Genomic DNA, 12,765 nt, shown 5'->3' with positions numbered 1-12,765 from the left:
GTGATTACAAAAAAATACTGTAAATCTAAGACCATTTACTTATAAATCACAAAAGAAACATGTAATTTAAAAAAAAAAAAATTCTGTCATTTTGAAATACAGACAAAAACTGAGTGTGTTTACTATGTGAATATTTACATATAGAGCGGGGAACTGAGATCAGATCACAAGCTTCAATTATTTATCATCATCACCACCATCATCATCACCACCATCATCATCATCATCATCATCATCATCATCATCATCATCATAATCATCACCACCATCATCATCATCATCATCATCATCATCATCATCATCATCATCATCATCATCATCATCATCATCATCATAATCATCATCATCATCACCACCATCATCATCATCATCATCATCATCATCATCATCATCATCATCATCATCATCATCATCATCATCATCTATTTCTGTTGTCCTACAGTCACAGAGACCTTCACTGGTAAAACCTTCAGTGGGAGATAACCCACAGTGCAAATGTATGGAAACATCCTCTCAGTGAAAGTGTGTGTGAAGGTGTGTATGTGTGTGTTAGTATCAGGATCAGAGAACGACAGCTTTCCTTCGTTCAAGTCCAGATTCACTCTGATCCTCTGGAGCTTCTTCTGGACTACGAGATCAGTGGATGGACCTGATGGGGAGAATGCTTTGTATTCACCATCATCGAACCCTATTGTCCATAATCCAGACTCTATGACTCCCTTCCTCTGGACAGACTCTGCTAACACACCCACTGACCAGCATGTACTGTCTCCAACCTGGACGTCCCAGCTTTGAATCCCTGAGTTAAAGCCCTCAGAGCCCAGGACAGAGCAGTCGTAATCAAACCTCTCTGGATTATCAGGAAGCTGCTGTCTCTCTCCTCGTCTCCCACTGGTCAGATCTTCAGACAGGATGAGTCTTGTATCAGCAGTGTTTGGGTCCAGAATCACAGGAGTGTAGGAGACCATGTCCTTCATCTTGTTCCAGATGTTGAAGGTCAGGTTGCCCAGGTGTTTGGCCTGGTCTATCAGAGCTCCTGAGAGCAGCTGTGGATCCTCCAGCAGTGGGCGCTGCTGGACTCTTTCAACTGCAGCCTTGTAGTTGAGCAGGAATGAGACGTCTTCAGCTCTCAGCTCGTCCTCTGTGGCTCTGACTGTGTCTGAAAGAGCTGCTATCTCTCTGCTCACAGCCTCCATCTTCTCCTTCATCATCTGACTCTTCTGCTCCTCTTCCTCCCTCAGTGCAGCCATCCTGGCCTCCTCTTCCTCTTCTAGAAACTGGTGAAGCTTCTTAAACTGCTCCTTAATCTGCCTCTCTGTGTGTCCGGCCTGGACCTTCATGTGTTCTGCTGTTTGATCAAACTTCACTTTAACTTCTTCAAAAACCTTTAACTTCTCCTTTAAGGGCTCCAGAGTTTCCTGAAGTTCCTTCTTGTGTTGTCGTGCAGCTTCATCGATGGGTCTGATTATGTGGTTGGTGTGTTTTTCTGAATCTCTGCAGACGAGACACACCGGCTGCTGATGGTCCAGACAGAAGAGTTTGAGTTTCTCAGAGTGCAGACTGCAGAGAGCCTCTGAAGATCTCTGATCTCTCTCCTGTAAGACACTCTCACACACCTTGTTTAAATCCAAGTTAGGAGGTAGTAAGCTCTTTGAATGTCTTCTCTTACAAAGTGGGCACTCTTGGACGTGTTTCTCTGTCCACCAGCTCTGCAGACAGACTTTACAGAAGCTGTGGCTACATGACAGGATGACAGGATCTTTAAAGATGTCGCAGCAGACAGAACAGCAGAGATCGTCCTCTAATCTGGAAGCCATAGTCTCTGAGTGAAGCTGAAAACACAGCAGGCAGACGGCTCAGCCACTCCCTGTTCCCTGAAAGTTACTTTGAGTCTTTGTTCTTGTAAAACTCTGGTTCAGTTTGTGATTCAGCAGCTGGTTGAAGTGGTAGTATTCCAGTATTCCCAGTATTCCCTCCTGTAGATGTCCTCTCTCAGTGGAAGTGGTGGTTTTGGTCTGACGGTGAATCTTATCGTCCGTCTCTCAGTGTGTGTGTCTGTGTGTGTGTGTGTGTGTGTGTGTGTGTGTGTGTGTCATCCCAGTGAGGCAGAATAACAACCTGTTTCCTGGTTTGTCAAAGGGATATTAAATGAAGGCTGAGACTCCGTCTTTGACCTCGTGGAGTTCTGACTCATGCTCAGTGTGACTGAAGCTGTGATGTTGGAGGGTTACAGCAGAGGGTGCTAGAAATAAAGGGATGGTTCCCACTCAGGTGCTTTTTGGGTGGACTCGGACTGACTGAACTTTTTGGGTATGATTTCTATTTCAATTTCATTTTTCAACATGCTTTTGTATTAACCCTCTGAGACCCGACACACTTTACTGTTTTTCAGTTTTAAAACTAGAGTGAAGATACTGGTATCTAGAAAACCTAAAGAATCCATTGGTACCAACCATGTCATACTAGTTTGTCATGAAGGAGGCTAAATAACGCTCCAAACTTACTCCATCCATCCTCTGAATGCTCTAGGTCTCTAGTTTGTGGCTGTAAAGTTTCATGAGGCTGTGATTATCCTAGAGGTCACCACAGGTCATTTTATACAGTGAGGTCACGTTTCAAAAACTGGTCTCACTACAATGAATTGGCTACTATTGGGACTAACATCATCACACATGAATACAGTTGGGCTCATTGGATCCACAAGAGTCTCAGCTTTACAGTGAAACCCAATGTATGTAATTCAAGACTGTTTATGGACCCCAGTATGCAGAAATATTCAGATACACCATTTTAGAATAGGAGAGAAAAACACATTTATACTGCATTCAAAAACCTGCATGTGATTATCATAAAGGGGAGACTCGTGGGTACCCATAGAAACCAATTTCATTCACATATCTGGAGGTCAGAGGTCAAGGGACCCCTTCGAAAATGGCCATGACAGTTTGGAGCGTTATTTAACCTCCTTCTCTACAAGCTAGTATGACACGGTTGGTACCAATGGATTCTTTAGGTTTTCTAGTTTCAGATGATACCAGTATCGAAGTTTTCGCTTTGGCTCAATTCTCGTATGAGAATTATTTTTTCAACACAATGAGCTCAAATCTCTGAACAATTAGTTTGTCGTTCACAACAGATTATAATTTCTCATTCAGTCAAGCAAATTTCACGTGTTTTGTCTCATGTGTGCCAAAGAGTGATTACAATAACTACTTTCACATGTCTGCTGATCAAAACTGATGAGTTGACTCTCAGTGAGATTAAACATGTTCTGTTCACTGTATATGACTTTTTGTTGTTTATAATACATGTAACACATTGCTACACAAATACATTAACTATAAACACATGTACATATCTGTGTACTATTGTACAGTATTGACTTTTCCCAGTAAACTTTTACCTACCGTTGAAATGTGAATGTAAAAAGCTCAGTGTGATATATAACAGCCTTCAGCTAGACAGAACTGACATCCTGGTGTAGTACAGTAAGCAGTCAGTGCCAACAAAACAGATATTAGTATATAAGAAACATTTCCAGGGTTGATGGTGAGAAAACACGTAATCATTTTGACCAGTCCGGCTCACATGATGACAAAACAACTTTTCATTTTGGTGCCGTTGGCCAGTTTACTGACACAATAACTAGATTTTGAAGCATGAATGAAGAGTTTTGCGTGATTTACTACATTTTGCAGACATGTAATAGAGTTGTGATGTCCCATCAAATAGTTGTGATAACTGCATTTACAGTTTAGAGAAAGTTAAGACTGTTTCAAGAAATGAGCCAAAGCGACTGAGATAAACTGTAGTTCTGTTAGAGTTTGTGTCTCTATTGTTGTCTTTATTTTCTGCTGTGTGGACACAATGACTGAGAGGAACCACTAGAGGGTGATAGATAACACATCATCACATACTTATATAGTATTTCTCTCTTCCTATAATTCTGTGTTTGAAGGTACTTGTACTTTACTTGAGTATTTATATTTGTTCCATTGTCATTAATGTAGTGGAGTAAAAGTATAAAGCATAAAAATGTGACTTTATACTTCTACTTACAGCAGTTTATGTTTTAAATAAAAGAATGAAGATGTTTTGAATAACAGACAGAGAATAAATATATAAGTTATTCCAGTCGGTATATTTTCAAAGTACAGTTACTCAAGTACTGTACTTTCAGGTACTTGTACTTTACTTGAGTATTTTCTACTTCTACTCCTTTAGTTACAACTTTAGTTACTTTCCAAATTTTCATAATAAACATGACAAGCTAATAATTATGATATAAAATATGATGCAGTGCTTTATATTGTCAAATTACAACAACAAAATATATTATAATAATATAACACTCTGAAAGGAGCATTTCTGTACTGTTGTTATCATGATATTCTAATAAAAATATAAATAATGATAGTTGAATGTTAATTAAATAAAAGTGCCTAAGAAGTCCCCAACATGATTCAGGAGTAACGCTAATGTTTAAAGTTGCATTAATAGGTTTTTGTTGTTGTTTTTTGCCACTTTATCGAATCGGAACAAGCTTATACATGATATATATATTTAATAAACTCTACACCTTTTAATGATTATCATGAATCATTATTTTTTCTCTTTTAGTTATTTATATATGCTGTTCTGGCTGTAGTTTTTGCTTGTCCTCTGTCTCATCATCATGCCTTGTTCACTTATCTTCTGTTATGTTGCACTAAAAAACAAAACTAAATAATAACAATAATAAATAATCTGTTTAGGAAATACATTCACGTTATTTCCATCGTTTATGCATTTTAGTTAATTCTATATCTCTATTCTGACTCTAGTCTTGTTTAATGTCAATTCTTGCAGAAATCTCCAAATGTCAAAAGTTTTTGATCCCAAATCACAGCATGGCTTTTTCTATGGTGTTTCTCAAGGTCTTGGTGTCTTAATGTGGTATTTTGGAGGGATTATTGATAATTTTTATCAAATCTCCAGTGGTAAAAAATTGATAAATTTAGCACCAAATCTGTGTAACAAATGGTATCAACCCAAAAATTATGAGTCATAATAGAGCATGGGGATGACCATCATATACTTCTATCATAATGTTCTAAACCCTTATACACTTTCACTGTTTTAATTAATGTTTATTTCTGATTTATCATTTAAACAACTTGACACACAGTGCTTCATGAGACACTTTAATTTTCCAGTTGAAGCTTTAATCTCATTTCTAATGATGAATTACAGTGAACAGATGATGTGAAATAAAATCTCTTTAACACTTTACATCAATAAACAAATCAATGTTTGAACCTGCTGTTCAAATACACAGAAACTTCACATTAAAGATATAATCAATAATCAATAATGGTAAACCAAAGAGTAGCCCCTCCCACCACCATCATGTTACTAAATAAACCCATAATCCATGCAGCCAGGCACAAAGAAACAGGAACTCTGCTGACTGCAATGATGACGAGTCCGTCTACGACTAACGGGTCCTGAGTTATGGAAGAGGCGGGGCTAAAGTTTAGGGGCGGAGCTATGAGTGTGTATTGGCATGTAAATGTCCTCAGACCTGGACCATATAGGCCCCGTTCAGACCTGGACCATATAGGCCCCGTTCAGACCTGGACCATAGGCCCCGTTCAGACCTGGACCATAGGCCCTGTTCAGACCTGGACCTGGACCGTAGGCCCTGTTCAGACCTGGACCATAGGCCTCGTTCAAACCTGGACCATAGGTCCTGTTCAGACCTGGACTATAGGCCCTGTTCAGACCTGGACCGTAGGTCCTGTTCAGACCTGGACTATAGGCCCTGTTCAGACCTGGTATTAACATGCGTCCTCAGTGATCACAAGTGGACAGCTCTAAGTACAGGTGTGAACGCACTAAAGACGCATTGAGATCAGATCCCTCAGACCACATTCAGAGCTGGTCTGGGTCTCATATGACCTCATTCTTTTAGCAGTGTGTAGTGAATGTGTCCGGGTCCACATTAAGGACCGTCTACTCTACTGACGTCCCGCTGGGATCCACAGGTCTCTGCGTTTATTTTGATGTTAATAAAATGTACCTGAATTCACAATATATAGGATATTACTACTGACATTCCTGTAATGTTACATCACAACGTCTGCTGTAGTAGCCATGTGTTTACTACGTGTTTATTTACATATAGAGCGGGGAAGTCACCATCATCACCATCATCATCATCATCATCATCATCATCATCATCATCATCATCATCATCATCATCATCATCATCATCATCATATTTCTGTTGTCCTACAGTCACAGAGACCTTCACTGGTAAAACCTTCAGTGGGAGATAACCCACAGTGCTAATGTATGGAAACATCCTCTCAGTGAAAGTGTGTGTGAAGGTGTGTATGTGTGTGTTAGTATCAGGATCAGAGAACGACAGCTTTCCTTCGTTCCAGTCCAGATTCACTCTGATCCTCTGGAGCTTCTTCTGGACTACGAGATCAGTGGATGGACCTGATGGGGAGAATGCTTTGTATTCACCATCATCGAACCCTATTGTCCATAATCCAGACTCTATGACTCCCTTCCTCTGGACAGACTCTGCTAACACACCCAGTTCCCAGAATGTACTGCCTCCAACCTGGACGTCCCAGCTGTGAGTCCCTGAGCTAAAGCCCTCAGAGCCCAGGACAGAGTAGTCGTAATCAAACCTCTCTGGATTATCAGGAAGCTGCTGTTCCCCTCCTTGTCTCACACTGGTCAGATCTTCAGACAGGATGAGTTTTGGATCAGCAGTGTTTGTGTCCAGAATCACAGGAGTGTAGGAGACCATGGCCTTCATCTTGTTCCAGATGTTGAAGGTCAGGTTGCCCAGGTGTTTGGCCTGGTCTATCAGAGCTCCTGAGAGCAGCTGTGGATCCTCCAGCAGGGGGCGCTGCTGGACTCTTTCCACTGCAGCCTTGTAGTTGAGCAGGAATGAGACGTCTTCAGCTCTCAGCTCGTCCTCTGTGGCTCTGACTGTGTCTAAAAGAGCTGCTATCTCTCTGCTCACAGCCTCCATCTTCTCCTTCATCATCTGACTCTTCTGCTCCTCTTCCTCCCTCAGTGCAGCCATCCTGGCCTCCTCTTCCTCTTCTAGAAACTGGTGAAGCTTCTTAAACTGCTCCTTAATCTGCCTCTCTGTGTGTCGGGCCTGGACCTTCATGTGTTCTGCTGTTTGATCAAACTTCACTTTAACTTCTTCAAAAACCTTTAACTTCTCCTTCAAGGGCTCCAGAGTTTCCTGAAGTTCCTTCTTGTGTTGTCGTGCAGCTTCATCGATGGGTCTGAATCTGTGGTTGGTGTGTTTTTCTGAATCTCTGCAGACGACACACACCGGCTGCTGATGGTCCAGACAGAAGAGTCTGAGTTTCTCAGAGTGCAGACTGCAGAGAGCCTCTGAAGATCTCTGAGCTCTCTCCTGTAAGAAACTCTCACACAGGTTCTTTAAAGCCAAGTTAGGAGGTAGTAAGCCCTTTGAATGTCTTTTCTTACAAAGTGGACACTCTTGGACATGTTTCTCTGTCCACCAGCTCTGCAGACAGACTTTACAGAAGCTGTGGCTACATGACAGCATGACAGGATCTTTAAAGATGTCGTGGCAGACAGAACAGCAGAAATCGTCCTCTAATCTGGAAGCCATTTAGTCTCTGAGTGAAGCTGAAAACACAGCAGGCAGACGGCTCAGCCACTCCCTGTTCCCTGAAAGTTACTTTCACTTTGAGTCTTTGTTCTTATAAAACTCTGGTTCAGTTTGTGGATTCAGCAGCTGGTTGAAGTGGTAGTATTCCAGTATTCCCTCCTGTAGATGTCCTCTCTCAGTGGAAGTGGTGGTTTTGGTCTGAAGGTGAATCTTATCGTCCGTCTCTCAGTGTGTGTGTGTGTGTGTGTGTGTGTGTGTGTGTGTGTGTGTGTGTGTGTTGTCTCAGTGAGGCAGAATAACAATCTGTTTCCTGGTTTGTCAAAGGGATATTAAATGAAGGCTGAGACTCCGTCTTTGACCCCGTGGAGTTCTGACTCATGCTCAGTGTGACTGGAGCTGTGATGTTGGAGGGTTACAGCAGAGGGTGCTAGAAATTAAGGGATGGTTCCCACTCAGGTGCTCTTTGGGTGGACTCGGACTGACTGACCTTTTTGGGTATGATTTCTATTTCAATTTCATTTTTCAACATGCTTTTGTATTTACCCTCTGATACCCGACCAACTTTACTGTTTTTCAGTTTTAAAACTAGAGTGAAGATACTGGTATCTAGAAAACCTAAAGAATCCATTGGTACCAACCATGTCATACTAGCTTTTCAGGAAGGAGGCTAAATAACGCTCCAAACTTACTCCATCCATCCTCTGAATGCTCTAGGTCTCTAGTTTATGGCTGTAAAGTTTCATGAGGCTGTGATTATCCTAGAGGTCACCACAGGTCATTTTATACAGTGAGATCACGTTTCAAAAACTGGTCTCACTACAATGAAATGTCTGCTATGGGGACTAATATCATCACACATGAATACAGTTGGGCTCATTGGATCCACAAGAGTCTCAGCTTTACAGTGAAACCCAATTTATGTAATTCAAGACTGTTTATGGACCCCAGTATGCAGAAATATTCAGATACACCATTTTAGAATAGGAGACAACAACACATTTTTACTGCATTCAAAAACCTGAATGTGATTATCATAAAGTGGGCATGTCTGTAAAGGGGAGACTCGTGGGTACCCATAGAACCCATTTTCATTCACATACCTGGAGGTCAGAGGTCAAGGGACCCCTGATGAGTTGACTCTCAGTGAGATTAAACATTTTCTGTTCACTGTACATGACTTTTTGTTGTTTATAATACATGTAACACATTGCTACACAAATACATTTACTATAAACACATGTACATATCTGTGTACTATTGTACAGTATTGACTTTTCCCAGTAAACTTTGACCAACTGTTGAAATGGGAATGTAAAAAGCTCAGTGTGATATATAACAGCCTTCAGCTAGACAGAACTGACATCCTGGTGTAGTACAGTAAGCAGTCAGTGTCAACAAAACAGATATTAGTATATAAGAAACATTTCCAGGGTTGATAGTGAAAGAACAAGTAATCATTTTGACCAGTCCGGCTCACATGATGACAAAACAACTTTTCATTTTGGTGCTGTTGGCCAGTTTACTGACACAATAACTAGATTTTGAAGCATGAATGAAGAGTTTTGCGTGATTTACTACGTTTTGCAGACATGTAATAGAGTTGTGATGTCCCATCAAAGTTTTGATAATTGCATTTACAGTTTAGAATAAGTTAAGACTGTTTCAAGAAATGAGCCAAAGCGACTGAGAAAAACTTCTGTTAGAGTTTGTGTCTCTATTGTTGTCTTTATTTTCTGCTGTGTGGACACAATGACTGAGAGGAGCCACTAGAGGGAGATAGAGTACACATCATCACATACTTATATAGTATTTCTCTCTTCCTATAATTCTGTGTTTGAAGGTACTTGTACTTTACTTTAGTATTTCCATTTGTTCCATTTTCATTAATGTAGTGGAGTAAATGTATAAAGTAGCATAAAAATGTGACTTTATACTTCTACTTACAGCAGTTTATGTTTTAAATAAAAGAATGAAGATGTTTTGAATAACAGACAGAGAATAAATATATAAGTTATTCCAATCGGTATATTTTCAAAGTACAGTTACTCAAGTACTGTACTTTCAGGTACTTGTACTTTACGTGAGTATTTTCTACTTCTACTCCTTTAGTTACAACTTTAGTTACTTTCCAAATTTTCATAATAAACATGACAAGCTAATAATTATGATATAAAATATGATGCAGTGCTTTATATTGACAAATTACAACAACAAAATATATTATAATAATATAACACTCTGAAAGGAGCATTTCTGCACTGTTGTTATTATGATATTCTAATAAAAATATAAATAATGATTTTTGAATGTTAATTAAATAAAAGTGCCTAAGAAGTCCCCAACATGATTCAGGAGTAACGCTAATGTTTAAAGTTGCATTAATAGATTTTTGTTGTTGTTTTTTGCCACTTTGTCGAATCGGAACAAGCTTATACATGATATATATATATATTTAATAAACTCTAGACTCTTTAATGATTATCATGAATCATTATTTTTTCTCTTCTAGTTATTTATATATGCTGTTCTGACTGTAGTTTTTGCTTGTCCTCTGTCTCATCATCATGCCTTGTTCACTTATCTTCTGTTATGTTGCACTAAAAAACAAAAACAAATTAATAACAATAATAAATAATCCATTTAGGAAATACATTCACGTTATTTCCATTGTTTATGCATTTTAGTTTATTCTATAGCTCTATTCTGACTTTAGTTTTGTTTAATACCAATTCATTCCCAACATATGAGTTAGTTTTATTAAAAATATTTCTACAACAAAATAAATAAATGGAAAAAAAACTCTCTGTGGAGTGAGGCGGCATTACATTCAGTCATCTGATCCACTGTAGATAGAAACATATGATATATATATATATATATATATATATATAAGCTGTACATCAGCTGTACAAACTGCCTTCATTCAGAAGATCCCAGGAGAAGTAACGAGAGAACATCTCTGTAACATCTTTATGTTTGGCCACAGTGTTGTCTGGTAAATGTCATTAGTCTGTGATGAAGAGTTCAGAACATGGATGGAAAAGACCGGCCAGGGATGCAGCTCTAACAGAAAATGTCCCCAAGTTCCTCATGAATCCCGTTCATTGTGTGTTTTGTTGTTTGTCGGCGTACTCGGGTGGATGTTCTTCTTCTTTCAACCTGTTGTTCACTCATGGATAGAGCAGATCAGTCATCGTCTCGTCACTCAGAACGAGCCTGAACTCGTGTTCCAGCCCAACTGGACCTCTCCCTCTGTACAGTAGGTACCTCGAGTGCCTTTCTTCAAACAGCAGATAATATTTGTCTCTTGACTTGCACTGTGACTTGTAGAACCTTACTAACCCTCCAGATAACCCTCCCACCCGACCCGACCCGCCCTCCCCTGGTCTGTCCCATCCCACCGAGACCCGGACCCGGTCCCTTCACCTCAGGCTGCCAGTAGTCGATGCAAGTGGAAACTACATTTCAGATTATGCCGTTTAGATTGACCAGATAGTGTTTTGTTGTTGTTTATTATAGGAGTTGCCTTAAATGTGTTTTATTTTCATTTTTACGTGATTTACATTGAGAAGAAGAAAAAAAGATCGCTGCAGATGCTGGCGAAGGTCAGAGGTCGTTTTTAATAAAGAGGGATTGTTGATGATGAGATCTTTGCTCGGTGTGACAACCAGTCGTTTTGTGATGCACTTTTGGTTTGACCAGTATTATTATTATTATTATTATTATTATCAGAGTGTAAAATCCGTCAATCGCATTCATGAATCTGGTTCCTGGAGGCGTGTTGGTCCCGACTCGTTGTCCTGTGACTCGTCCATCGTTCCCTCTGTGCCGTGGTTCTTCTTCTTCTTCTTGTGTTTGGGAGGGATGAGTTTGCTAAATCAGGTCATGTGAGCCGCAGCCTGTGTGTGAACAAACTAACCTGCACCCCGACGGGCAGACTTAGCTTACCCGATTAGCAACATCTGTCCACTCAGTCTGGTGGAGCGCATGCCTTCTTATGCAAATTTTTATACAAGATTTGTCAAATCTTTTTAATATGCATTTGTTTTGTTTTTTAAGTTTTTATGTGAAACTCAAGTCACCTTTTATTTCTTTGAACATTCAAACGTGTGCAGTTTAGCGGTGCGGTGGTCATCCAGCGTGAACATTTCTTCCTGACATCATGTTTTAGTGTCGGTTTTGATTTGGCTAATGCACCATGCTGAATGTTGGGATCCCAGCAGGGCTGAGGCCGAGTCCTCGCTTTCTATTTAGTCTAAAAGTGAATTTATCCAAAGAACACTGCAAATGTGCATTTCTGTTTGGAAGCCTTTTACGTAGTCGAAGCATATCATTAGAAGTTAATTTCTGCGTCCGCATCGTGTGCGTTCACCGAGCTGGAAGAAGACCATTAGTGGGCAGCTGAGAGCTCTTCAGTCAGTATGTGAGGACGTCTTATATGCATTAATTCAGACATGTCCAGTTCCTTCTGTGGCCGATTCTTCTGGAAGCATCCTGTAAAGTCGCTCACTCCGACTCTAGTCTTTTTAGTTTTAAAGCGATCAAGTCATGATTGTGGCCTTCTAGTATTCTGTCGATACATGACATCATCAACCCGTTGTTACCGCTCACATCCATCCTGTCCGGATCCAACCGTACACCTGAAGCTTCTTACCTCATCCACAGCTAATTCCATCGGGGGCGTGTTGAGTGCAAAAAAAAAATAAATGAAAAATAAAAGAAGTCTTTTTTTAATCTTCCATTTGGTGAGATGCATTGTAGCGATATGAATAAAGAAAAAGTTCACCTGGTGTGCTGAATAATGTGTAAATTGGTAATTACACAATCTGAATATTTGTATAATTGTTTGTATTTTTTCATAATGATTTTGGAAAGGAATGTGTTTATTTTTTTGACTTCTGTTCCAGATGTGTCTTCTGTTGGCCTGACATTGTGACTGGTCTGGTGGGATTCTTACCTCTGTATTGAGCCTCTTCTGTGATGAATTCTTTGTATGCAGTGTTTAGGAAATACTGTAGGGAACATGGGGAGGAGTTGATATTAGGAGCATTTGATCAATTTGTATTTATTTATTTTATCATTTTGTTAATAAATTGTGAAAAGCAGCGTGT

At 39.9% G+C, this 12,765-nt stretch overlaps 2 protein-coding genes across 2 annotated transcripts; both read right to left on the bottom strand.

Moving 5' to 3' along the window:
* Window positions 1–285: 285 nt before the first annotated feature.
* On the bottom strand, window positions 286–2,114 carry LOC141767091 (nuclear factor 7, brain-like). Its single transcript, XM_074634335.1, has one exon. It carries the CDS (start codon window positions 1,815–1,817, stop codon window positions 423–425), a length of 1,395 nt encoding a protein of 464 aa, XP_074490436.1. The 5' UTR covers window positions 1,818–2,114; the 3' UTR covers window positions 286–422.
* Window positions 2,115–6,083: 3,969 nt separating this feature from the next.
* LOC141767090 (E3 ubiquitin-protein ligase TRIM35-like) lies at window positions 6,084–8,008 on the bottom strand. Its single transcript, XM_074634334.1, has one exon. The coding sequence runs from the start codon at window positions 7,652–7,654 to the stop codon at window positions 6,113–6,115; it is 1,542 nt and encodes a 513-aa protein (XP_074490435.1). The 5' UTR covers window positions 7,655–8,008; the 3' UTR covers window positions 6,084–6,112.
* Window positions 8,009–12,765: the final 4,757 nt, after the last annotated feature.

Source organism: Sebastes fasciatus, chromosome 4 (genome assembly GCF_043250625.1).
Source record: "Sebastes fasciatus isolate fSebFas1 chromosome 4, fSebFas1.pri, whole genome shotgun sequence".
In the NCBI taxonomy this organism is placed as follows: domain Eukaryota; kingdom Metazoa; phylum Chordata; class Actinopteri; order Perciformes; family Sebastidae; genus Sebastes; species Sebastes fasciatus.
Note: the sequence above shows the minus strand (reverse complement) of the source record. Positions and strands in the feature narration are given on the sequence as shown.